At 44.8% G+C, this 27,234-nt stretch overlaps 1 protein-coding gene across 2 annotated transcripts in view; it reads right to left on the reverse strand.

Annotated features, from left to right (window-relative positions):
* Positions 1 to 5,971: 5,971 nt before the first annotated feature.
* Positions 5,972 to 27,234, reverse strand: part of LOC130858663 (aldehyde oxidase 1) — a 77,699-nt gene continuing 56,436 nt past the window's right edge. Inside the window, exons 25-35 of one of the 2 annotated variants that reach the window (XM_057745505.1) lie at positions 26,785 to 26,976; positions 24,478 to 24,705; positions 19,354 to 19,449; positions 17,271 to 17,399; positions 16,480 to 16,554; positions 14,616 to 14,668; positions 13,287 to 13,401; positions 10,224 to 10,289; positions 8,285 to 8,473; positions 7,470 to 7,637; positions 5,972 to 6,545 (exon numbers count right to left, since the gene is read on the reverse strand). In XM_057745505.1, the coding sequence (XP_057601488.1) occupies positions 6,495 to 6,545; positions 7,470 to 7,637; positions 8,285 to 8,473; positions 10,224 to 10,289; positions 13,287 to 13,401; positions 14,616 to 14,668; positions 16,480 to 16,554; positions 17,271 to 17,399; positions 19,354 to 19,449; positions 24,478 to 24,705; positions 26,785 to 26,976 (1,362 nt within the window). In that variant the 3' untranslated portion in view covers positions 5,972 to 6,494. The remainder of the gene's footprint in view (positions 6,546 to 7,469; positions 7,638 to 8,284; positions 8,474 to 10,223; positions 10,290 to 13,286; positions 13,402 to 14,615; positions 14,669 to 16,479; positions 16,555 to 17,270; positions 17,400 to 19,353; positions 19,450 to 24,477; positions 24,706 to 26,784; positions 26,977 to 27,234) is intronic. The other variant, XM_057745506.1, reaches the window with a different exon arrangement.

A 27,234-nucleotide genomic window follows, 5' to 3' on the forward strand; every position in this document is an offset into this window, starting at 1 on the left:
GCTGCAGATGATCTGAAGCAGTGGGGAGGCTTAAGGAGACAGAGGGGAGGAAGGAAGTGGGGAGGAAGAGAGAGATGCGGAAGATGGTCATAAAGTGAAATCAATGCCTAACACTTAGATGAATATGCGTGCAATTACCAAACGTAGTCTGAAGACATCAATATAATCAAGTGCTTTTCATCTAGTAGTCCTAATATATTTTTTACAAATAGATTCCACCCCATCCTCCCAGAGACCTACAGATTGACAGAAGTTTGTCATGGTCATTGAGTCAATCACCAGTTCACACGCTGGTCACCTGAATCTAATATCTTCTTTCTGCCGTTTCTTTCTCTACACAAATTTAGAGACTACAGTGTGATAAACTTGCCTTCCTTACGTTCACAAAGAAAACAAGTTTATTTGTCTCCTTAGAATGATACTTTTTGCTGGAATAATTGGCTGAATGCTGCGGAGTTGCATGGAAAGCACCTGCTGCTGTATCCACCTGAGCGAGGGGCCAAGATGCTCCCGAGAGAGGATGACCAGCCAGCCAGAGGGCAGCCCCAAGGGGTGATTCTGCTGTGCTCTATGAGTGTGTTCCTCCAATCAAATCCTGTCTGTGCTTTCAGCTGCCTTATTTCCCCACCTCCCTCTGCTGCCCTCACTTTCCTCTTCTCTTAAGCCAATTTGGAATGTCAGTCTCAATCTAGTTCTTACACAATGCACACTTCTCCCTGCCCTGAGGGTAACCCACTGGAATGAAATTTCTTCTTACAGCCAGCTACAAGAACCTTCTTTAATCAGTGAAATGGAACTAAATCATATAGACATAATGCATTCAGGTGTGTTTTTAAGTGTTAATATACTTATTTTTAAATTATAAAACTAATGCACATTTTTTAAAAAAAATCAAAACCACAAAATTGTATAAAGTAGAAGTGAAAACTCTTCTTACCAATTTTCACTTTTCCAAGTTGACTATTACCAGATTCCTCTGTATCCATACAGAATTTTCCCATGCGTATATGAAATATGTGTACGTACATGAATCTAGAAAGTGAAATCAAACTATTCATATTATTTCAAAATTTGCTTTTTTTCAAGTTACTTAGGTGCTTTGTGCCTCAATTGCCTCACCTGTGAAATGGACAAAATAGTAGTATCTCTCTGGCAATTGCTGTGAGGATTCAATCAGCTAATACGTGTAAAGTACTTAGAACTGCACCTGGTACATAGTAAGTTCTCAATAAATGTTAACTATTTTTTTATTATTGCCGTAATTTATTAAACTGTCCTCTATTAGTTTATGTTGTTTTCCATTTTTTGGTATTACAAATAGGCTTTTTCTTTGCATATTTGAGCAAGTATTTCTGTTGCACAAATTCTGAGAACTGGAATTCCTGGGTTGGAGGGTGTGTATGCTACTAGGTCCAACTAAATTGGCTTCCCAAATGTGCAGTAATACAGTGAATCATGTATGAGAGGGTGTCGGTTTCCCCATACCCTTCACCAGCAGTGAGTATCATCCATCCTTGGCATTTCTTAAATATCTGGGGGAAATTTCAGTTCATAATTGGCGTTTCTTCTGTTATTGTGAGATTTTCCATTGCGATATAGATTTAGTGAATATTTTTACTTATTCTTCTGTCCTCTATTTTCTCCTATTAGATTTTTTACTTTCTTACTAATTTGAAGAATTTTATTATATACACGGGATATTAACCATAATCTGCTATAAATGTCCAGGTATTTTATGCTGGTTTGTTTATTGTCCACTGGAGACATCATATATAGCCCTTTAATTGTGAGTATCCTGCATCTGGGAGGATTGAGTTCCATCCTCACAAACCCCCCAGCTGGCGTGTCAGCTGGACCTTCTCTAGGCTATTCTATTGCCCTATCAGACCAGGGGCTTCTGAGTGGTACAGATGTGATATGACCAGTGGATCCCATGTCACATGCTCATCCCACTCTGCCGCAAAGCAGGTGACCGTATTTGTTGTAAATTGGTCTGAGGTGATGTTACGCGGGATCTTATGAGAGCAGATTTAATATTAAGTAAGCCCTTAGGTAGCGGCGATGGCTGTGGCCCTGCAGGCAGGCACAGCAAACTTTCACCCGGGATGTGCATCTCTTTCTGCTAAAATAAATCACAGCTCCTTCCAGGGTAGAAGGGTTCAATGTGGTCAGCTTGCCACCAAGCGGCGAATTGGTCTCCTGGAAGGATGGTGCCAAGCTGGGGACTAGCTTTGGTCTGTGTTGGGGGCCAACTGGACGTTCAGCAACAGCCCCGTGGAGGCACAGGGCCCGTCCCTGCCCTCCCGGCCCTTCTCACACCCATGGTGTCAGCAGTGGAGTGACCAGGGACACAGGCGGCTAATGTCAAATGCTATTTTGTCTACTTTGCCTCTTTCATGGTGGGCATTTTCTGCTAGAACTGGAATTCCTGGGTTGAAAGCTGTGTACACTGCTGGGTCCAACTAAATCGCCTTCCAAAATATGTGCAGTAGTACAACCAATCAGGTACGAGTCTGTTGCCACTACACGAGTCCATGTATATGTTAACCTTGGGTCACTCAGCTTTCCACCCAAAGTGGATGACCAGGTGTACCGGCCGACGCTCTGCCCATCGGGAGAATCTGCCCTCACCACCGCTGAGTGGGGCTATCGTGAAGACACTGCCCATATCTGGCTTGTACGTACATCCTGAGCCCAACCACTTGGGAACCACACTCAGACTTTTTCTTCTCCATCCGCTTGTCATAAGGGATCTCTCACTCCACCGTGTAGCCAGAGGTATGATCTGTGGGAGACCTGCCGATGCAGCGGGAGTGGGTAATGGACTCTGTGTTACCTGCAGCTTGCTTGTTCCTTCCATTCCTGCTTGTGTTTGATGCTGGATGTACCAGTTGCAGCTTACCTTATTGCTTCTGGGCTTGCTTGATTGCATTTTAACAAGACCCTTAAGTTATTTGTGTGCATTTTGAAATGAGAGAAGCACTACATAGTAGCGGACAGACAAAAGGACAGGTGGAAGTGGTAGTGCCTTCCAGGCAGAGGACACAGGCACAGGCTCCAAAGTGCAAAATAGAACAGGAAACGCTCACGGTAAAAGACGGGGTCATAAGACAATGCTGGAGAGACAGGCAGGGGCCAGATCACCGAGGTCACACACGGCACCTTAGGGATTTGGAACAGTATTCTGCTGGGATGAACAGGAAGCCATGGCAAGAATGTAACATGAACATATTATGTGCGTGTGTGTGTGTGTGTGTGTGTGTGTGTGTACCATACTTCTACATATACATTTGGCCTTAACGTGGAGAATGGTTTGGAAGGGAAGCAAAATGAATGCAGAGCAAATATGAGTAGATTACTGCAACTGTCAGGTTAGAAATAACGATGGCTTGGAACCACATAGTTGCCATGGGAATAAAGAGAGTGAGAGGCAGATGTGAGACATTTCTCTGAGGTGGGGTTGACAGGACTCCTGCACCAAGAGGACGAAGCATCTCAGATCACCCCCCACCTCTGGCTCAGCATCTCGTGGATGACTGCATTGACAATCTGTTTGGGACCAATGAAGTTGGAGGTGACTTTGAGACACCTAAGTGGCAGTGAAAGGCAAGTTGGGTGTTCAGAGCTGGACCTTGAGCGAGAGACGCCCAGGTTGCAGGCAGAGAAGCCACAGGAGTGAAGGTGCTGTCAGGGAGAGGGCGTGCGAGAGGAGAGATGAGGCTCCCGGGGGAATCCCAGTGTCTATAGACGTGGGCTGGAGGAGGGGTTGGCAAAGGGACAAAAAGAGAAGCAGAGAAAACAGAAGAAACGGAAAACTTGGGGAAGACTGAGAAGTGGTGAGAATCCTGAGAAAGTGCCCTCCTACAAGCTGGGTCACCTTAGCATCCAGGGTGAGCCTTTAAAATGGGTACAGCTCAGCTTACTTCTCTGCTCTGCGTTTCACTCAGATTAAATCCCCACGTCCTCACAGTGGTCTTAAGGCTCTGGATGTGTGCCCCTCCCCAGACCCGTTCCAGGCTCGCAGGAGCCACTGCTGTTCCACACGGACAGGCAGGCACACTCCCCCAGAGGACCTTGCCCTCAGATGCTCTGACATGCACTTCTTCCGGGTACCAGCTTGGCTCAGACCCTCACCGTCCTCATCCCTGGACCTATCCAACTGCAACCCACTCCAGGCCTTCTCACTCTCCATCGCCTTAAGCTGCTCTACTTTCATCGTTCCCTCAGCACTAGTCTCCATCGACCACACTCCGAAATTATTATATTTACTATTTTCTGTCTGTCTCCCTTGACTAGATTATAATCTTCCAAGGGCAAGGATCTTTGTTGACTTGGTTTACTGCTATGCCCTAAGTTACTAGAACAGTGCCTGGCACATAGTAGGTGCTCCATAATCATTTGAGGGGAATGAGAAAATCTGCTCTTTAAAGGGATTTAATGTAACCATATGTAACCATAATAAGAATGACCTTAGTCTTTAGTCGGAGGCCATCGAAGAAGCTTTGCCATCTTACCTGGCCTTGGGACAAAAGTCAAGAGTTGAGAGTGTGACGGGGAAAATATATCACACACTGGTCTCTAGTCTTTTATACATCAGCGCAGTGCTTCTCTCTGCCATTCGTGGAAATGGAGTTTTTCAGTGATAATGTCTTGCTGTTTAGTCCCCGTTGAAGTTTCTTGTCACTCAAGGTCATTGGGATAAATTTCTTATGGTTCTTACAACTTCTCAATCTTTTCCATGTTTTCTATTTCTCTCCATGCATGTTTCTTTTTTCTGAGATGTGATTCACATACCATAAAATTTACTCTTTTAAAGTGTGTAATTCAGCGCTTTTTTTAGTGTGTTCACAGGCTGTAAAGTCATCACCACTATCTAATCCCCAAACATTGTCATCACCCCGAAAAGAACCCTCGGACCCATTAGCGGTCAGTGTCCCTGTTCTCCTTTCCCCTCCGGGCCCGGCAACCACTAATCCACTTTCTGTCTCTATGAACTTGCCTGTTCTGGACATTTTGTATAGATGGAATCACACAATATGTGGCCTTTTGTGTCTGGGGCTACTTTCACTTGGTTAATGTTGTCAAGGTTCATCCACGTTGCAGCACGTATCCGTATTTCACTCTTTCATATGACTCAACAATATTTCCTTATATGGATATACCACATTTTGTTACCAGCTTATAGAGCTGGGGTGTCTCCAGTTGTGGCTATTAGGAATAATGCTATGAACATTTGTGTACAAGTTTTTGTGTGAACGTATGTTTTCAATTCTCTCGGGTATGCATGTAGGAGTGGTCATACGATAACTACATGTTTAACTTTTTGAGGAACTGCCAAACTGTTTTCCAGAGGACGTGCACCCTCTTCATTCTCCCCAGCGATGGATAAGGGGCCCAGTCCCTCCACATCCTTGCCAACATGGACTATGGTCCATCGTTTTGATTGTAGCCATTCTAGTGGGCGTGAAATGATATCTCACTGTGGTTTTGATTTGCATTTCTTCATGACTAAAGATGAGTTTGAGCAACTTTTCATGTGCTCATTGGCCATTTAGATGTATTTGGAGAAATACATTTAATTTATTTGGCCATTTAAAAATTGGGTTATTTACAAAGGGAGTCCAACTCAAGGATGGAAGATGCCTTAGAGGACTGGGATGGGGAGGGTGGGGGGGACTTGAGGGAGCGTGGGGGGGGGGAGTTGAGGGAGGGAGGGAATATGGGGATATGTGTATAAAAACAGATGATTGAACTTGGTGTACCCCCCCCCCAAAATAATAAATAAATAAATAAAAATTGGGTTTATTTATCTTTTTATTGTTGAGTTGCAAGAGTTTTAATATATATTCTGCACATTAGATCTTTATCAGACATATGATTAGCAAGTATTTTCTATACTTTTTCCCATTCTGTGATTTGTCTTTTCGATTTCTCAAAGAGTCTTTTGAAGCACAAAAGTTTTTGGTTTTGATGAAGTTCAATTTATCTGTTTTTTTTCTTTGGTCACACAGACTCTTTAGATACAGTGCCTGGATCCATTCTGACAAGAAAAAGAAGGTGATAGCAGATGGGGACAAATGAGAAAATGACAACTTTACAGTTCACACTAATAAAATTATTTAGAAAATTGCCTTTCACTAGACAGTATAATTTCTGTTGGTGGGTACAAGCCAACTATGAATCACATACAAACCATCATCTTCCATTCCATTCGGCTGGATGGATTTAAGGGACAGAATAATAGAGAATGCCACTCTAGAGGAAACCAGTTAGCATTTATGCCATTTAAAATATGATTTCTACATTGTTTAAGCATATCTATCAACTTCTAAATGGAACATTTAAAATCAGCATCCTATAAAAGCAATATTCTGTGAAATGATTTCTGAACTGCGAAAATCTGTCTTTCAGACCCATCATCCTAGAGCATTGAGACTGGATAGATTGCTTTGTTGGAAGAGTCACCCGATCTTTGCCAGAAGTTTGTATTTGATTCATACGGGTACACTCCAAGGAACATAGGACCCAGGTTCATCTCTTGGAATCTGGAATAAAAGGACAAATTTTCAAGTTTGCAACCTGGAACATGTTTGTGACATGTGAAACAGAGCATACTATAAAATAGGATAAAAACCACCCAGAGGTGACCAGGACCATGAGACATCTGGCCATGACAGCACGAGAAACGCGGAGGAATCCAGGAGAAGACCAAGGGAAGGGTGGGGCGAGGCAGCTATGCGAGTCATCTCATGCTTGAAGAGGGACAAAGGAAAGGCGAAACCAGCCTCTGGCTTCTCCAGAGTGAAGAGGTGATTCGTGGGCTTTAGGAAAAGCTATAAGGGGTACCATGAAGAGCCATCGCGAGAGGAGGTGTAGGAGGAGGCTCTCCTCTCAATATAAGGAGTAACTTGTTTACAATCAGAGGGGTCACTGTGAATGGCATGACCTCCTCCCACAATGAAAAGTCCATCACGGAAATTGCCCAAGGAGAGCTGAGACGTTTGCTCAGCCGGAGGGGTGCAGGTGGGGTGTGGTTTGCAGGAGGGATTCCTGCTACTGGGGTTTGGGAAAGGGCCCTTCATACCCTGTGGTTCAAATCAGGAATTGCACACACTCCCAATGGTTTGGGTAGAGGGAGTTAGATTGTTGGGGTGGCCCATACTCTTGGCCTGGGTTTCCTGGGTTCAGGGCACAGGCCTGAACTTCTATTCCTGACTAATGTGTCCTGGGAAGGCAACAAAACTAAGAAGGAATGTACAATTGATGAATGAGGAAATGAAGAATGAACCTTTCTTCTTAAGTGGTGTAGAACTGGACCCCACTGTGGGCAGGCTGCTCTCCTGCTCAAGTGCCTTCAGGATTCCTGTCACCTTTTCTTCCGTGGAAAACCACCCCATGGTGGGTTAATGAAACTTACCCACTAGGATAGGGGAAAAAATAGGATAGGGACTTGTATGAGCAGAACATACCATTTTTGTGAACTTATCTTCACAGGCCATTCTAATCTTCTCCGGGGTCAGTGGACTACTGAGCTTCAACGGTCCAAACAGGCCTCTCTCCTGTCGCGCTGCACTTACCGCGTCGTGGATGGCGAAAAACACTGAACACCCCAGGAATATCCCAGACTCTCCCAGACCCTGGAAGGGAAACAAGTCAACTAGATTATGACTCTTTCTTTCTCTCTCTGTGCATATATATATTATATATATACACATCTCTATGTATATATATATTATGTATATGCGCATCTATGTGTGCATGTATGCATATATAAAATATTAAATATTACATATGTGACTTTTCCCTTTAAAAAGCTAATTCACTTTTTTAACCCAATATTCCCATTCTTAGGATTCCAGCCTAAGGAAATGACCCCAAATGGAGAAAGAAGATATAGGCATGAGGATGATTACTGGCGTGAAGACGAAAAATCAGATGCAACCTGATGGTAACAGTAGTTTGTGTTAGTCTCCATGATTTGGAGTATTTTTAAAAATTGTATAATGTTAAATTATTTTGAAATTAAAATGTTTTGGGAATTCCCTGGTGGTCCAGTGGTTAGGCCTCCACGCTACCACTGCAGGGGGCATGGGTTCAATCCCTGGTCCGGGAACTAAGATCCTACAAGCCCCACGGCGCAGCCAAAAAGAAAATAAAAAGGTTAATAGGGCCTTTCCCCCCTATTATCCCGGCAAAACCCCCAAACAACCATGAGATGAATGTAGCGCCTCCTGCCGGCACAGATATTATGTAATCATGCACTTATTCACGGAGCACAGCTTACCTTAGACGAATACAGGGTATTTGAGTTTTGAGATGGAGGCAACAAAGAAATGTGCAGCTCCATGGGGATGTCACAGATGGCAGGGATTTTATATTGGTTTGGGCCCCGAGTGTATAGGACACCCTGAGGAGAATAATTCAGTTCCTCTATTGTATAAAGTCCCATGCCTTGAATAAATGCACCTTCAATCTGAGGCAAAAGAAAAAAAAAAAAAAAGAAAAAAGAAATCCATATATGAGAAAAGACAGTCAACAGTAGCATTTCACTTTCATGCTGTTTATCTGAATTTTAAAAATGCAGTTTAAGAGGGTTTTCAGCATGTCTTGGAGCACATCTCCGAAAGTTTACTTACAAGTTCACCTTGAAGCATGTCTGAACATCTTAGTGAGTGCTAGGTTCACTCAAAGGACTTGAGTTCGAATCTCAGCCTTATGTGAAAACTGCAGCTCTAGAAGAAGCCTCAGAGAGCCCATAGTCCAAATGCCCTGACTTTTTCTGCCTACAAGGCAGATGACACCCTCTCTGACTGGTTTGCCCACCGACGCCAGCACCACAGGAAAGGCTCTCGGGGCTCTGGAACGCTGGCAGCTCATCCCACTCCTTGCTCATGAGCCAGCTGGCCTCATATCTCTGGACTCAGTTTCCTCGCTTGTAACATGAAGGGTTTGAACCGTGTGCTCTCTGAGCTTCCTTTACAGCTTTAAAATGCTCCAGTTCTTAGATGTCAGCACGTGGACAAAATTACCTTTCCACACAGACTTCTGATTTCCAGGTCTCATCTTCCTTTCCTTCCTTCCTGCGGCCATATTTTCTCCACCCCAGTCTCTACCCTCACTTCTGTCTATTAGCAGAGATGTTCTCTTCTACCACGATGTTAGAGGAATCTTCCTAACACTCCAGACCAATCCCCAGGCCAAGTCCCCTCCACCTGCTAAGTGAGGCGCCTGTCTTTGGAAGCTTCCACCATCCCAGCTCCCTTCCGCTCCCAACCTCCAGCCTCACATCCTGCCCCTGTGACACAGGTGAGCGCTGCCACCAGGCTCTCCCCACTGCCAGCCACGAACCCAAGGTGTGCGGAATCTCAGCTCTTTCTCTAGGTTGATTTCCTCCATGCTCCTTCCACCAGAACACCTCTTCCTTCTCACTCTTTGACCACCTGGTCCATACCACTTCCTCCTAGAAGCCTGCTTTGACTTCTCCAACCCATACATTCTTCCCATTCTCCAGTCAATGCCCTAATAGGAGAGGCCCTCAGACTATGTTCTCCATTGGAAGTAGGGAGCTGAATGGCCCACTGGTGCTGAGGCAGGTAAAGAAGGTGAGTGAAGCTTCCAGAGAGCGTGTGACTCTCTAAAGAGGTAGCCAGTTGACTTTTCCTTGTGGAGATGTAGCTCCAGTGTTGGCAAATTATCTGTGTTTCCAAGAGATGCTAGCCATTTGAAAATTCATGTAAAACAACGTGTGATTTTTCAATCTTGTTAATTATTTCAAATTTAAATGTTAAAATGTCTGTGGGCAAAACAGGCTACCCATCAATAGCTGCTGCCATAACTATTTGACATTTGTTATCTCAGCCCAGCGTTTAAACTCCCTGAAGCCAGGGCCCCTCATCTGCCCAAGACTCAGCACTAAGCCCTGCATGCTACTTCCAGCCCACAGGCGTGGGGCTCACATTTCACCTCTAGGCTTAGTCGGGCTCATTCAAGCTCCCCAGTCACAGACTGTACGTTTCTTCAGAAACTACCTAAAACACCTTTGTTCCTTTCCCTTTTTTAAACAGTAAGAGATTTGAGCTCCGTGGCTGTCCTGAACAGAAAGATTCTGAATAAAGGGGTAGAATAAGAAGATGATGACTACGCCAGCGGGATGTTTTCCTGGCAGATCCCCCATCAGTTCTGACTTTTACAAATAGGGAGTCAGGCAAGTCAGTTCCACGTACCTGGCCTATGTCAAGGGCTGGATTTATACTGCAGCCAACATCCATGACAATGTCTGTTCTGATGTTCTAGTAATTAAAAAAAATGTAAAAACGTTTAGTTTAACGAATACAACTTGGGGAGACAAAGTTGAGAAGCAGCTCCTGTCAGGATGGCACTGGAAAAGAACCTTTCTTTGGGCCACAATATATTTCAGGAGAAAGAAGCAACAAAGTTGATTATGTATAACTTTCAAAGTTATATAAATACTCAACCAGCTTAAGGCAGTGATTTTTTTTCTCTTGGAAACAGTAAGAGAGAAAAATATTTACTTGACTTTGATCCCAGCTGGGGGATGTAACATACTCGGTTTCATCCACCACAGCAAATAGAACATATGCCACAGAAAACAGGAAATGTTATGGCCCTCCTGATCCTTGTTGCAAAACTTTGTGGCTACCACACAACCCCACATTCAGAGTCCAACTGGCCGGGAGATAGTTACTGAATCAAGAACTCAGGGTACATCAGCAAACAAGTTTGTTATCTGCTGTTTTAGGTTTTTCATTTTTAGAGCAGAGGAGAGATTAAATCTAACATTACAATTTGGTGACCAAAAGTTCTCTGATAACCTGCAAATACGGAGGAGGACACCAGGCCCAGCCAGCCTGGTGGTGACACTTTTCCTCCCCTGCAGGCCTATACCTTCTTTTATGTGACATATGGTCTCTGTCATGACAGATTCTACTTATAATTATTAATGGGCAAAGGAAACCTAAGAGTTTCCTTATTTGATCTGGGAATTTCATCTAACATTTTTTTTAAGTAAATTAGAAAGTGATCCAGAATGTTTTACCATAATAAAACTTCAGGCACTCACTTCTCTTAATTAAAGACACAGTAAAATGTAAAGTTCTCTGCCACACCAGTTAGCAAGGCTGGCCTCTTAGGGGACCAGTGGTTTCAACTGGAGGTGAGTGGGGGTGCTCTCAATTCTGCAGTGTTAGTGGAAGTTATGCCTTCAAGGCTGTGGACTTACAGCTGTTTGTCATTGTCTTTTGATGGGGCTGGAGAGAGTGGCTTTAGGCTGTGGCAGCCAGCCTCCAAGGTGGCCCTCAGTGACCCCCACATCCTCGTATTCACATCCTCACATAGTCCCCACCCACATGCTACCGGGAATGGTTTGTGTGACCAACAGGATATGGTAGAAGTGATAGTTCATCACTCCCAGATTAAGTGAGAAAAGATGGTGGCTTCTGTTCCGGGTTCTCTCCTAATTACTCATACTCTCTCTCTCTCCTTTTCCTTTGGACCAGTCCCTCTGTGGGGAGCCAGCTTTCATGTCCAGAGGACTCTGAAACATCCCACAGAGAGCTCCATGTTGTGAGGAATGCAGACTTCTGGCCAACAGCCAGAAAGAAACTGAAGCTTCCTGCCCACAATCATGTGATGGACCTTAGAATCAGATTCTCCAGCTGCCATTGAGCCTCGAGATGACTGTAACCCTGCCTGACAGCTTAGTAGCAAGCTCACGTGGAATCCTGAGCCAGAATCACCCCAAAAAGCCACTCCCAGATTCCTGACCCTCAGAAATGGGTGTCAGCTAATAAATGTCTATTATTTTCAGCTGCAGGACTTGGGGGTAATTTGTTACACACAATAGATGACTAATACATAGATGTAGGTTCAACGTGAGGGAAATTTTGGAGGAGTAAGAGCAGTTTTAGCAACATGAAGAGAATTTCTGAAAAACAGGCCACAGGGAGGTCCCTTAGTGGGATGTCACATTACGCCCTTTTGCCTTGGGGTGATACCTAACCTGAGCCTCAGATCTAGCTTTTATGAAGACATCTGATAAAGCTGTTTCATGCATCTCTTAAGATTGTTCAATAAATTATAAGAATACACAGTAACATTTCATACCAAGGCTAATTATTACCTTATTCTTAGATCTTAATAAGACCAAGGCATACTCAAGACACAAGGAAAACCAAATGATTACGCTTTCACCAACTTTTTCTTCGAGGGAAGGGGATGTAGAAATCAGTTAGCATGAAAGAAGTTTCTACTGAACTCCCTAACACAGGACAGCTACTGTAGCATGAAAACCATGCTTGGAGTGATCACTGTCTTGCCCCAGTCCAAGGTTCCCCAAAAGCGATCTGGTTTGAGTCAGAATTCAGACAAGCTTGATACTTGAATGGGCAGATTCAATAAAGGCATAGGTTCAATAAAGGTGTATATAATTTCAAAGATTAGGTGGACTACAGTTTAAAAACATACATGCTGGAGACATATTAGATAAAAACACATCTGATCGCAACCCAAGATGGAGCCACAAGGATGTCTGGAAATATCAAGCTCTAGAGCTTGCCTCTGGGTAAGTTTGGGGCAGACTATCACATGACATTTGTGAGGGTATCACAGTCCCATTTAATCCACTGATGATCAATTATTGTTATGACAGTGGTGAGTGGCTTCATGTACTCTCAAAGACCCAGCTACAAAGAGGAGAAACTGAGTCCTTGAAGCAGGAGCATGTGTGTGTGTGTGTGTGTGTGTGTGAGAGAGAGAGAGAATCTGTGTGAGCGTCTCCTCATAGCATTCCTTAAAAGCACAAGGACGCTCTTAAACTATCTAAAAAGCAGCACCTAGCTGGACAAGATATCAAAAGCTGGCCACTAGCTCCCCTGGGCTGGCCCTTGGTGCCTGTTCGCGGACTGTGGATGCTTGTGGAACCCTTCAAGAATGCCATGTGATGGCATGTCACACAAGAGGTCAGGAAGGCTGGTCATGCCAATAGTCTACGTGGAAGCCCCCTGTAGGCTGTGTTTCTTCCTTGAAGTGATTATTCTCCTGATTCCATTTAAAAGGGCAGGGGACATAAAGTAGAGAGGCTGCAAGTTGTTTTCCATGGAAGCAAGTACTGTATCAAGGCGATTGCTGAGCTTCTACTTTCTTTAGTAATACAGAAAAATTATCCTTAGGCCAATTACATGGTGCCTCTTTGGTGCTCAGATAGATGGAATATGTGGAAAATAGAGGTATCTAGAGTCAGCTCGAAAACCTTCCCGATTGGTACTGACCTTATGAGCGCCTGTCAGGCAGTCTATCTCAACCTCGGAACAGGCAGCTCCATAAACAAAGTATTCGAAAGGATGGCCTTCGCCTGTCTCCCAGTTCATGTTCGACTCGTAACCCCTGGAGGAAACAGAATTCTTGAGGAGCATTGTTAAGTGATCAAGTCCCCTAACTGCAGACCACGGTGGTTAAACAGACTCATGAGGAGCTGTGCTCAATTTGTATGCACAGCAAAGCAAAGGCGTGTCCTTGTACAACAACGTGTGGCATGTAATACATGCAACAAATCTGCCAAGTAAATAAATATTTACTTCTTTCTTATTAGACTTGCTTTGTGTGATAAAAACATAATAAACCGCTGCCTACTACTGACTCCTTGTGCTTGGAAGTTAACCGCTGACCGTGTGGGTATTCATCCTATTGCCTTTGGCTAATATTGGGTCATGTAATCTTATCGTCCCCAGATATGGGGGTTCCACCTGGATTTTACACCAAACACTACAGCAAAGGTGCCGGTTCATCTCTGTCTGGCTGGCGCCAGGATTCAGGCTTCTTTGCAAGGGATCAGCCCCCGTGGCTCTCGTTCTTTGCCGCGACTCTGGTCTCTCCATCAGGCTCTATGGCCTGCTCTGTCCCCAACTCTTCTTTGAGAACACTAAATGAATGTCATGGTAGAAGAGAAGCACAGGCCAGCAGCTTGCCAATACCTTCTACTCTTCTCTCCTCTGCTGCCCCCAGCCTGGAGGGGCTTATTCCTGATAGCCAGTCAGTGCCCTGGGACTCCCACGACAACTGGCAAAGAGACAAAATCAGATATGACTCTATGTCACCCTGCTCTCTGATGGCTTTCATTCTCCATTAAAATAATCCGATAAATTTTCTTCCAAAGTGTCTGAGTTCTAGTTGTTCCACATCTTGCCAACACAGAGTTATTGCCAAATTCTTATATTTTGCCAATCTAGAATGTGAGGAATGGTATTTATCTTATTATGGGTTTAATTTGCATCCCTCTCGCTTCATTTCTTAACTTAAGGGACACAGGGAGTTTTCAACAAAAGTTCAACCACTGCCGTGGGTTCCACGCACTAACCCCCAGGGAAGCCTCTAGTACTTCCAGTATGATTTGAATCATTGAATCATCTGTATTTTATCTGTGTCTATTTTTCCCCAGGTTTTCTGGACATTTGGATTAAGTAGCAGCTAAATGTTCTTTATAACAGTGGGTTAACAGAAGGTACATAATCATTTTTTGCCAAAATGGCAAATAGAAATGAAACTCTCCCTCAAGATACTGCTGCTATTTTCCATAGCATGTGATTGAAAGGAATATTTACCTGAAGTATCCAGTAGCTGAAAGACTAATGCTTTCATCAAAAGCAGCCTGTGCCTGAGAAAGAAGAATACAACGTGATGCAATAATGATGTTTAAAGTAAGAATCACTCGAGACTTCAATTTTAATTTTACTCTGTGTTAAATAAAGCGATCAGTAGTAATAACTGGGAAGGACCAAGTTTAATTTATCTCCTTTCAGCGTTTTCCATCTCTATCGGCATTTGTGGTTCACTGCTTGTAGGAATAGCATTTGTTCAGTGCATGTCATCATAGTAAATGACTCCCATGGTATGTTACACTTATAGATTCAAATACTGTGGGCAACACATGTTCTGCTTACGAAGAATTTCACCCAGTCACCTGGAAAGACTTAGCCTATTAACATGGGACGTTTCAGGAAACAATGGGGGGGGTCAGATATTCAATTTTAATATCATGTATCTATAACAGACTTAACATAGTCTATAATCTTGCTAAATTGTACCATTTACACCAAAAGTTCCTCTGACTCTGCAGTGTACACAGCTGACTGAGATACAAAATGATGCCGTTTAGGTCCAAGTCCCCACGTCTGAGAAAGAAAAATGTGAGAAGTGCAACCATTACAGAAGATAGTGGGCTGAATGCAGCATTTCATGATGGTGGAGGACTGACTCTCTCGTACTGCATCTCTCTCCATCTTTCTCCAACCAGACTCTCCCAGGCAGCACTGGGCAGAGGGCAGAAATAAATATGCCCAGAAAGGACTGGGAGCTCCCATAAATATGAATTATAGAATGGGTCCTAACTCTATGGAATAGCAGGAACCATTTCTAAGTAAGACTCCCCAATGTTATTTTCTTCAGAACAGTGCTTTTAATGTGACTTGACATCCTAGAACTGTCAGCATCGAATGATATCCATTTTGCACCATCTGGTACTTTAGAACCCATTACTCTGAAAAGTTTCCTAGTTGACTTAAGAATGTGTGTCTTCTCATCCAACTAGATTGTAAGTAGATCAAGGAAGCAGTTGAATATTTCCATTCCATTTAGTGCCTACTATTGGCTGCATATATACCTAAATGGCTTGGTTTCCTGTTTCTAAATGAGAGCTTATATGATTTTTACTTTTATAGAGCAACTCTAATGTTATCTTCCAATTTTAGGAACAGTGGAACCCAAAAAAGGAGAACAAACAGATTGACAGCTATTACCTAGAAAATACCTAGATTCCTTAGGAAGAAACATTAACTAATTCTTGCTTAAAACAGGAGTTCTGGACACAAGAACCATCTTTTCTCTAATAAAGAATTGTCCCAGATGTTCCTCCATCATGCTGTGATAAGATTCCCACATGCCCTAAAAATGGTACTGATGAACTCAGTGACAAGACAAGAACAAGGACCCAGATGCAGAGAATGGACTGGAGAACTCGAGGTTTGCGGGGGGCAGGGGGTGAAGGAGAAGCTGAGACGAAGCGAGAGAGTAGCACAGACATATATATACTACCAACTGTAAAATAGATAGCCAGTGGGAAGTTGTTGTATAACAAAGGGAGTTCAACTTGAGGATGGAAGATGCCTTAGAGGACTGGGACGGGGAGGGTGGGGGGGACTCAAGGGAGGGAGGGAATACAGGGATATGTGTATAAAAACAGATGATTGAACTTGGTGTACATCCCCCCTCCAAATAAATAAATAAATAAAATTAAAAAAAAAAAAAAGATTCCCACATGCCGAGAGCCAAAGGTTTCTATTGATCACGAAGTAACTGTAATGCCTTTCAATGTGCCCTTTCTACTGATATTTGATTCACATCTCTCTCTCTCACTCTCCTCTCTCCTTTTTTTTCCAACATAAAACACAAAGTAACAGTGATTCTCACCCAATCCTTCCAAGTGCCTCCAGGATTCTTGCTGATGATGGGTTCAAGGCGTTTTAGAAGAGTTTGACAAGCATCCTAGGGAACATTTTTTAGTTAAAATTATAGTCATAATTTCACACAAACATCAATTTCAAAACCACACGCTATGTGCCATTACATAGGCTTATTTAAGAGGCCCATGGAACATGAAGAAGGAAGAGACCAACCCTGTAAGAGATGATGTGAAGGGTCTCATGGAGGTGGGGGTGAAGCATGAGCTGGTCTTAAAGACAGACCACCTAGGATGGGGGCCTTGTAAGCTCCGTTAAGAGCTTAGGACTTAATAGAAAAACTGTTGGCAAACCACCCCACTGGCCACCATTTTTAAGCACAGCATGGTCAGATTTATTTTGCAGGAATTTTCCAGGGATTCTCTGGCTGTGGGAAGCCAGAGTGGAAGGCAAGGAAACTGGGGTGGACAAGACAGAGCCTTGCAACGCCCCTGGCAGGAGGTGTGAGTCTGAACCAAAGCAGCCACGGTATTGCAACCTGGAATTGGAAAGAGACATTTCTGAGTAGAACTGATAGGACTCGGGGACCAGTGAACTGTCAGGAGTGGGAGAGAAAGGAGGTGGCGTCTCCTGCTCAGGAGAGCTGCCGGTGCTGGACACTGACTGAGCTCCCACCTGGGGGAGGGCGCGGTTTTCCCAGAGAGGGTGTGGGAAGGAGATGAGCCGGATTGATTCTCAACATCTCCTGAGCTCCAGCCTTGACGGGGTTCACGATTTGGGTGCCACTGCAACGATTTTTACCTTCACTGCCAATCCGTTGAGATCGGCTACCACAGAACCTCCAGAGATATTTGTGTTAGGGATGGTTTCCGTGCTTGTTCCCCGCAGGTGGATGTTGGACAGTGGCATCCTTAATTCACGACTGGCCACCTGGATTTTGGAAGAGATCTTCTTTCAGTTTTCTTTGGTTACTCATAGACCCGTGCGCTTACCACATGGTAGCATGAGTGTGGAGTCCCCCACGCCCAGCAACAAGCGGCAGAACCATGAATTCCTCCGCCACAAGAAGCTCCTCTTGTCTAAAACCCTGTAGCTAGTCTGGCCTCCCCAGCCCTGAGCACACTTTCTCGTTCTCTGACTTCCTTTTGTGCAATAGCCCCAGGAAGAGGAGGCGAGGACCAAGCCAAGGCAAGGAGGAAATGCTTCATGTCTTCCTCATCATGAGATCAACGCCTTTGAGGCCCCTCCTACCTCCGCACTCTGCTAAATTCTAGCAAATTTTGACTTCATTAGAGGGGAGATGCCTTATCCACATTTCTGGAGGTGCTCCAGGAAGACAGCATTTCTGAGAAAGGACGGTGGCCTCATTAAAGCAGCTGCAGGCAGCAACCCGAGATCCCAGAAGCAGACAGTGCCAGCACTGCTGGCCAACACAAGGACTTAGCTGGCTGCTATGTTCTTCCTTCGTGTTTAATGATGGGGCAAAATCATACTACTGTTCTCAGCTGGTCCCACTTCTCTTTCCTGCTAGCAGTATAGTGTGGCTTAGTAGAGTTCCCACAACTACGACAAGGGCGTAAGGCATACAGAGCCTTCCCCATCACTGGCTTTCAGAAGACTGCCTACACAAAGTACACAGGCTTAGGGCAGAAAGGTTTCTGGCGGCCCAATAAGGAAAACGCTGAAGTCTCACCCCAGAAAGGGGGACAGGTATGACCAGACAAGTCTCAAGCGAGTGATAACATGAAATAAAACATATACTCAGCATCTCTATAATCAGAAAAGTGCAAATTAAAGCAATAATGAGATACTTTTCTCTATCAGATTATCTAAGATTTTTAAACAATCCATAATATACGATTTTGGTTAGTAGCATAATGCGATGCTTACTTTCTGGAAAACAATTTGGTAATATGTGTCAAGCGATTTAACATATATTCTGTGACCCAGTAATTCCATTCCTGGGAATTTATTTTTTAAAAAATAATCATTGGTTTGATCACAGGTTTATGGACAAAAATGTTCATTGAAGTGTTCAACAATTGGGGGTAGCCAAATAAATCATACATATACACGCGGCATTAAAAATCATGATTGCAAAGAATTCTTAATGGCAGGAGGAAATAGTCACTCTATATCAGGATAGGTGAAAAAACCAGGATATAAAATTATATAAACAGAATGCTAGTGATTTTTTGAAAAAGAAAAATGTCAAAATAGAAAGACCCCAAAACAGCGATTATTGCTAAGTGGTGGAATTGTGCAGGGTTTTCTAAAATAATGCTTGCCTTTCAAATGTTTTATAATCTGTAATGTTATAATGAGTAGCAAAATAGAAACAGTAGCTAAAAATTATTCTAAAATAATAGAGCCAAAAGAAAACTGGCAGTTTGGTTAGAAGCACCAAACGTGTTTTATACTATCAAGTATTCAGAGTTCTTACTATGAAAAGGTCAAGAAATAATGCAATACGTCAGAATTTATACATCTTCTTGTTGCCTAGCAAAGGTTCAGAAAAGATAACCACTTGTTGACATATCCAAAGGAAAGCAGCAAATGACCGTACATATTGTCTTTGGCAACATGACCACCAGGGGCTATTCTGCCACATTCTTTTAGGAGGGTCGGTTACAAAACTGGTTTGTTTACCCAGTTTCTGTGAATAGCTTAGCAGTTGAAGCAGTCAAAGCTAACGTCTCCTATCCTTTTTATTTTGGAACAGAAAATGGACACTCCTAGTTTCTCTCTCATACACGTCTACGAGGGTGAGTCAAAAATTATCCGCACTCCAGTTATATTAAAACGACAGCCAGAGGGTGGATAATTTTTGACTCACCCCCGTACAAGCACACATCCAACTTCACCCAATTATTTGCATTCTTACCTGAATCATTTTAGTGTGGACCCCCTGCCCCATTTCAATTCCACCGTGAGTCACCAGCACAGACCCATCTAGATAAATGTGAACCAGGGCAGCCGCCTAAGCAAAAAAGATGAAAACAGTCGCCACAATCTTTCTGATTGATATTATCATACATCTTGTCAAGTAGAAAACCTTTCCCCTGGAAAGAATCCCCTCCTTTCCACCTCTGCCAAAATACACACAGGCGCTTTCCCCATGGCCCTGAGAACACGGAGCAGAGCCAGGGCAAGGCGGGGGCAGGTGCTGCCTCTCGATCGCCCCACAGGAGGCCAGCCTGTCTCTGGACGGCTGTGAGTCCGGGGCAGGACTGTGCTGCTTACGCTACTATTTCCTCAGTAGGACAGTTGAGCACACTGGTACCTTCGAGGATCCCCCTGACCCAGGGTGGAACAACAACCTGGATGTGGGTTTTGGGGGAGAGGGTGTCCGTTTTAAATGCAAAGTTAAATATAGACACTCTGGGGGAGAGGGAAAAGACTTGTTTACGTCAATACTTATCCCCATAGTTGTAGGTATGTTATAGAGAAGCGAAAATAAAAATCCAAATAAGTGGGGGCAGATAGACATTCCTTTTTTGCTGCAAAATGAGCTAAGCCCACACTCAGTCATCTTGGCCCAGGATCATAGGACCTTAGGGTTGGAAGATAACTTGGAAGTAATCTTACCTAACTGCACAGCTCCCCACAGGGATCCAGAAGGAACCAAATGGCTCACAGAAGAAAAGGCTGCTATAATCAGAAACACCCCGGCTCTAAGTTAAGCATGTGTTACAATCAATCAGAATGTGCCTTCTTGCCAAGTCAGCTTGTGCTAAACTAGGGGGTACGGAGATGGCCCAGGAGACTGAGTTACCCCAGGAGACTGCAGAAAACGTGAGGAGCTTTTTCACTTTGAGTTTCCAGTGTAAGAGTAATAGTAGCAGCATATGGTCCTAGAGAAAATGCTTCTAGTGGTTCCACAGTGGTTCAGGAGGCTTGCAAGGCACACCTTTGCAGCTGCTCAACTGGGAAGTGCCAACCTCTTAGATGTAGTCTAGGCCAGCCAGGGGTCACTAAAAGCTATCGGATAGGTTTCTTAATAGCTAAGCTTCTATGCAGAGTGGTATAATAATCTCAGATTTGTAAAGGCAGGTCTTCAGAAAATTCTGGTAACAAGCTAATTTCCATTTAATGAAGCTAAAATTTTAGTAAGCCTTGCATTCCTCCGATTACTTATAAACAATCCTGGTCAGAAATAAAAGTCAACGGAATTGCATATTAATCACTAGATACTCCCAAGGAAAGGACTGCATCCCTAGATCGATTCTTTGCCCACCAGAAGGACTTTTATAGCCACCTGCGGGCCATGGGCCACATTGGGAGAACTGCCTCTTTACTGGCACCCAAAGGTTCACACTACTTCAGTGAACAAGAAGCAGAAGCCTCTCTCATTCCCAATCAGGCACTTTGACAGTGAAAATGGGCTCTATTTACCTGGTCAGCAGGTGTAAACGAGGGAGGTATTGAGAGTATGGGGCCACGCGAGCACTTTCTTTAAGGACAAAGGCACATACACTCACAGTCCAAAGGAGAATCTTAGAACCTTAGGAAAGGCATCGGCGCCATAATAGCCATACCCAAGGGCCCTGGGGAGATACAACAGAGTGTGTTTTCCTGTCTGTTGACACATCAGTCCTGGAAACACTGTCTTGTGCTCCTGGCCGATTTATTCTCTACACAATAAAGATAAGGAGTCACATCTTCTACAAAGCTCCCAGGGTGGGCTGCCCGGGTGTTGTGTGCCAGACGGCAGGGGATGCCAGCAGCAGCAGCTGCTCCTGGCTCCGTTTTATGGCACTTCTTTGGTCTCTGCTGGAACGTAAGCCCCCTGAAAGGAAAGCCCATGTCCTAAGGCACTGCGTGCAAAGCAACGTAGTACCTCGTGTGTAGTAAGTACTCAATAAAAGTTTGATAAGTGACTTCCCTGGTGGTGCAGTGGTTAAGAATCCACCTGCAAGGGACATGGGTTCGATCCCTGCACCGGGGAGATCCCACGTGCCATGGAGCAACTAAGCTCATGCGCTGCAACTACTGAGCCTGTTGTGCTCTAGAGCCCTCAAGCTGCAACTACTGCACCCATGTGCTGCAACTACTGAAGCCCACGCCACTAGAGCTCATGTTCCACAACAAGCGAAGACCCAATGCAGCCAATAAATAAAGAAATAAATTTATTTAAAAAAAGTTTGATAAATGAATTGGCAACAGCATAGCCATTCAATCTGTTCCTTAAGCTTATAGACACTATATTTGGCCTCCTTGACTCTGCAAGCAATTCAGAAGTTGCACGTGGGTGAGGTTTGCGGCTGGCACAGGTGACTGAGCTACAATTACAGTGGATTGTTCGTTTCCTCCATGTGTGACCCTGTTGGCAGCAACGCTCTCCCTGTGTGTCTAGGGCAGCATTTCTATCCGAGACTGCTGAGTAATTTGTCCCACGTGCTGCTACAGTCTCCTTGGGCCACTTAAAATGCCAAATTTGGTTCAGTTAAGTGGCACCACCGGATGGCTCATTGTTAGCCTCACAAAAGATAATTCTGCAAAGCTGAATCTAGGAAATCAGCACAACTGGCACGTGGGAACAGATGGCTCTCCAGTATGAATTGGGAACTTAGACTGTGAAATTTAAGTCCTCAAGCAATGGCTGCTGGTGTTGGTGAGACATTTGTTTTGACCCCACAGATTCCCAAAATGTCCCAGCCATTCAAACACTTGAGTTCCTCCTCTGTGCCAGCTGCTGTACGAAGGCACTGGGAATACAGAGGGTTATTAGACACTCTGTGCGCTTCAGTGCTCCCGTCGAGGAATTAAATATAAGGCAGGTGCGGCACGTTTGACACCCTCAGCTGTTGGGAGCACAGTCCTGACGTCAAGTCCTTGTCCTGCCTCTCACTAGCTGGATGTCCTTGGGCAAGAGAGCAGACCTCTGTGGGCTTCAGCTCCCTCTTCTATGAAATAGAATCACACCAGCCGACAGACGGGGTTAAGTCAAGTGGGAAATTGCAAATCACCCAGCCTAGGGCTGTATACACAGAAGGGGCTCTAGGTCCCTCCTCTATTTGGTTTGCTTCAGAACAGAGGCTTTCAGCACATGGCTCCCAGAAAGCAGCCTGACTAATCTCAAACTCTTCAACTCACCTCCACGGTTCAGCCCTGAGCAAATGTTTTAAGCACAGAAGCTAGTTTCCAGGGAAGGATGGGAGCGGATGGTGGTAATGGGGAGAGCTTCTCAGGAGCCTTTGAGAATGAAACTGTGCTGCTGGCTGTTGTCTAGTTTCTTCCCAGCTGAGGTGAATCCCACCTCAGTTTCTACCAGAGGGTGCTAATGGGGAGGCAGCCTGATGTCGCTGAAAAAGCACAGCTTCTGGGGCCTCTGAGACCTGAGTTCTAGACCAGGTTCCATCTCTTACCAGCTGTGGGACTCTGGGCAAGTTATTTAAGCTCGTTGAGCCTCAATTTCTCATCATTAAAATAAGGCTACAAATCTTATAGGTTGCCCTGAGGGCTGAATGAGATAAAATCTAAAAGAACTTACAACATAGTAGGTGCTCAGTAATTATCATTATTTTTTATCTACTTTTTCAGAAATTTCTAATGAGGGAAATGGGACAGATCTAACCTGCTAGATATTAACTAATGGCAACCACTGAATAGAGATAGCCTGCTGTGTCTACCTACAGCCCAACATCCCCAAATTTCCAAATTTATATACAAGGGAGATTGTTTTCCACATGATCCTGGACGGTGCACTCAAGGACAGATGGCCCAGACTGACCTCTTTGCTGGCTGCCGACTAATCAGTTTGCCCCAAAACCGTATACAAAGATTCACTGCTCACTAACCCTTTTCTAGGGATAGTTCCCCCCACCTCCTTTTCAATAACCTTGCTGTTGCCACAGTCTCTTGACTCTCTCATCTGAGTAAATTGTGTGCAGATGACTAAACGACATCTGTGCTGTTTTGCCATCGTAAACAGGAGAGGCACGGGAAGGCTGCAACCAGATCACCACTCGTGTAGCTATACGCTCCTCTGCGCTAACCCACCAGCAATCAAAGCTGCATGAAAACGTTCTGATGGTTACATCGCAGCTGAGTCAGAAGAGATGGGTGAATGATGGGTGTGGGAACGGGGGAAGGACCTTCCTGCCTGCTTTTCCTGGCCTCTTCAACACAGGGCTTACACACTAGTGCTCCTCACAGCCTCGCCCCCATTTATGCCTATTCTGCCGGCACTCGACACACACACCTGCCGTACCCTCTTCATGGTTCAGCCAAAGCTGTGAACTCTGCCAAAGGGGGCGACTACAGTTTTGAGGGCTCTGCCACCTCACCCACGTGGATGTATATATACACATACGGATATGTAAGGACACAGGGAACAGGGTTCCCACATCCCTGCTATACAGTGAGCTAGAATAGAGACCACCAGCTGTCCGGGGTAAGTTCCACTCGAGAACGAAGAGGTGGAACCTGCAAGTGAGGCTCAGCAACGGCGTGAGGGAATTCACTTCATCAATTAAAGAAAGTACACAACAACACATTTTCAGTCCTCCCCGTGATAGCTTTAACGGCTATAAAGTGAAAAAAACATCTACACTTGAGTTTTAAAAGTTATTTAAATGGTTTATTTTTCTGGATAAAATCCAACCCACCAAAAAGGGGAGCAGCACTGAGTGCCTTGCAGCTTCTTTTTTCTATTCACTTCCTGTTTCTATCTCACAGAATCAGAGTAGCTGAAGAGGAGTCTTGGGGGTCCTTGGTACCCACCCTTATTTTACACTTCAGTGATCTGGGCCCAGAGTCAGCTAACTCAGCTGTTTAGTTCCAGGGCCAGGAACAGTCGCTCGGTCTCCCAATTTCGCAGCAAGAATGCATGTCACCAGCCCTGGGGAAGTAGGCAAAGAAGCTCTCGTCTCCCCTGGAGAAAAACCAGTTGGACTAAGCACAACTTTGGGGAAGTTTAACAATTAGATATTGCAACCACATGGCTAATCCACCTTAGTGGAAAATTTCCTCAACTCCTTTTGATTTGTCTGTTTGGAGAACTGACCTGACCAGCAGCCACTGATCCAAGGCCGACAGGAAACTTCAGGGGGACCATTGCCAGCCCCTTCTTCTTCCAGTAATTCTCTGAGTTGAATTTTTCCACAGCTGCCTTCCTTAGGGCGTAAGAAGACATGGCCATGCATTCTTTCCAACACTGGATCAGGTTCTTGGCATTAATGTCTTGTTTATAGGGTGTTTGATCAATTTCCTTGTACATATTTATCGTTCGGACCTCAAAAGAGAAGGAGATTAAAAGGGTTGGGGGGGGCACTCGGCAGACATAGTCTCTTCCACCCACTGTCCTCCTAATCAAATTCTGCCCGTCATAGAAAACCCAAACTGGATTCAGTTTACTCCTTGTTGAAGACTTTCCCAACACATAACGCTGTCCTCTTCCTCTACTCAGAGCCTCGATCAAATATGCTAGCACTTAAATGCCTTCGATGCTGCTCTTGTGCAAGTTCAGAGGAAGGACTCTTTTCCTTATATTCCTTAAATAACCCAACACAATCCACGTACACTGTAGACTCTTCATTCCAGTTGTACTTGTGAGTATCTGTTGGAAGGTAAAGCTGAATTTAATTTCCGGGCTACATGATCTGCACGATTTAGATTTTTCAGATGCTGTGGCAAGAGAAGACCACTCACTTCCAAATAGGAAAATATGAAAGTTTGTTTAAATATAGCCGATAACTAGGATGAAAAGCCAATTAAGAGATTCTATCCCAGGATGTCTGAAGCACTGAGTAGAATTCTTCCTGCATTTCCAGAAATTGGTAATTAAGGCGCCCAGCTGAGAACAAAAGGTCATGTACCTCACATTCTCAGCTGAGAAAACGCGCAGGAGTTGAGGCCAGCCATCTCCCCAAGCTCACAGGGGCCATTTCAGACGTATCTTCTTCCCATCTCCCCCTCCAGAAATCCCCAGATCATTATAAAAGGATGACTGGACATTAGTGAACTGCACCATTTTGGGGAAGGTGGTGTTTTTAAAGGTGGCTACTCTCTCCTCCATCTTCCCTGTGGATGAAGGGAGATCTTTAGCTGATCCTCCTTGTAGTGCTACCAATGTGACAGAACATCTGGAAAGAGGCCATGGTGAGATGGCCAGGAAGGGAGGGGCAAAGCCCCCCTACAAGTTCATGAGACAAAGATGATGGCTCCTGGGACGTCCCTGGTGGTGCAGTGGTTAAGAATCCGCCTGCCAATGCACGCGAGATGGGTTCGATCCCTGGTCCAGGAAGATCCCACATGCTGTGGAGCAACGAAGCCCAAGCACAACTACTGAGCCCACGTGCCACAACTACTGAAGCCCGCACGCCTAGAGACCATGCTCAGAAACAAGAGAAGCCAGCACAATGAGGAGCCTGCGCACTGCAATGAAGAGTAGCCCCCACTTGCCACAACTAGACAAAGCCTGTGTGCAGCAACAAAGACCCAACACAGCCAAGAAAGAAATGAATAAATTTATAAAAAAAAAAATAAAGATGATGGTTCCTGACTATGGCTGGAGGTGGGGAGGAGGTAGACGAAGGGACTGGGGCTTTCCATGGGCAGCCACATCATGGGGCAAACAGGCATGGGCTTCAGGGGACACTGTATAAGGTGCCAGCTGAGGGTCAGTTGGAGATGTAACACTCACAGGGGACTGTCAATTTCTGAGAGAGCTGACAGAAACGGAGCCCAGAGACATACTTGAAAAGTGGCTTCATCTAACCAAGAAGAGGACAGCGAGGTTGCTGGGAGAAGTCAGCTGGCGAGATGCTGTCTGTTTTCCCTGGTCCTCCTCTTCCTGCCTCCCCAACACCACAGCAGAAGGCACTGTAGGGAAAGCGGGGCAGAGAGCACACCACCTTCCCACCCTGACTCCACTCCAGGATCCTGGGAAGGGAACGGAGCTTGTTAACGAATGACGTTGGACCAAGACTTAAAGAGCTGCCAGGAGACCACTGTAGTAACTGAAATGACTCAGCTGACAGCTGCCTGAAATGCCAAGGAAGCAGAGGAAAGAAGGATTTAACAGAACTTGTTGGTAGCAGTTATACTCCCAACCAATGGAGACGGCTCACTAACAGTGAATCCAGTGCTCACTCCTCAGTACCCTCTGTCCCAGGATTTCTGAACAGGAGCCCAAGTAAGACAAGGACCCCTGAACTCTGGAGTCCTGCTCTGTGTTCACTAGTTAGCTGGGTTACCTCCAGCAAATCACGTAGCCCCCATGAACTGCAAGTTCCTCGACATGAAGACCCCCGATGGCCCTCCCACCTCTAAAATTCACCATCTTTTGTCTGTGAGACTAATTTAGTTTTACCTTCTCAGGGGACAACCCACATTTGGCTGCAACTTCTGTGATACAGGATTCGGTGATTAGCCCTGTCTGAGGAAAGCCGAATCCTCGCAAAGCCGTGTTGGATGGAAGGTTGGTTCTGCACGCCCACGCCCGGCAGCGCAGGTTGGGAAACTTGTAGGCATTTTCCATTTTCAGAAGTCCCATCTCTATCACCTGGGGAAATCCACAGTTGATGTGATGAGACCCTTGTCCGTCTGTACCTGTTTTACCATCCTGAGAGGTCAGACCAAAATGAGGCCAGAAATGACTGACGACCTCTACATCACATCAAACATGTTAACATTGACCCATGTCTCAAATTAAATGCATTTTTACTGTAAAATGACTTTTAATGATTTAAATAATTTTTCTTTTGTAATCATTATTTTTAAATTTTCATATGAGAGCTAATGCATTTTTCCCCCGGTTTCA

Source organism: Hippopotamus amphibius, chromosome 8, assembly GCF_030028045.1.
Source record: "Hippopotamus amphibius kiboko isolate mHipAmp2 chromosome 8, mHipAmp2.hap2, whole genome shotgun sequence".
In the NCBI taxonomy this organism is placed as follows: domain Eukaryota; kingdom Metazoa; phylum Chordata; class Mammalia; order Artiodactyla; family Hippopotamidae; genus Hippopotamus; species Hippopotamus amphibius.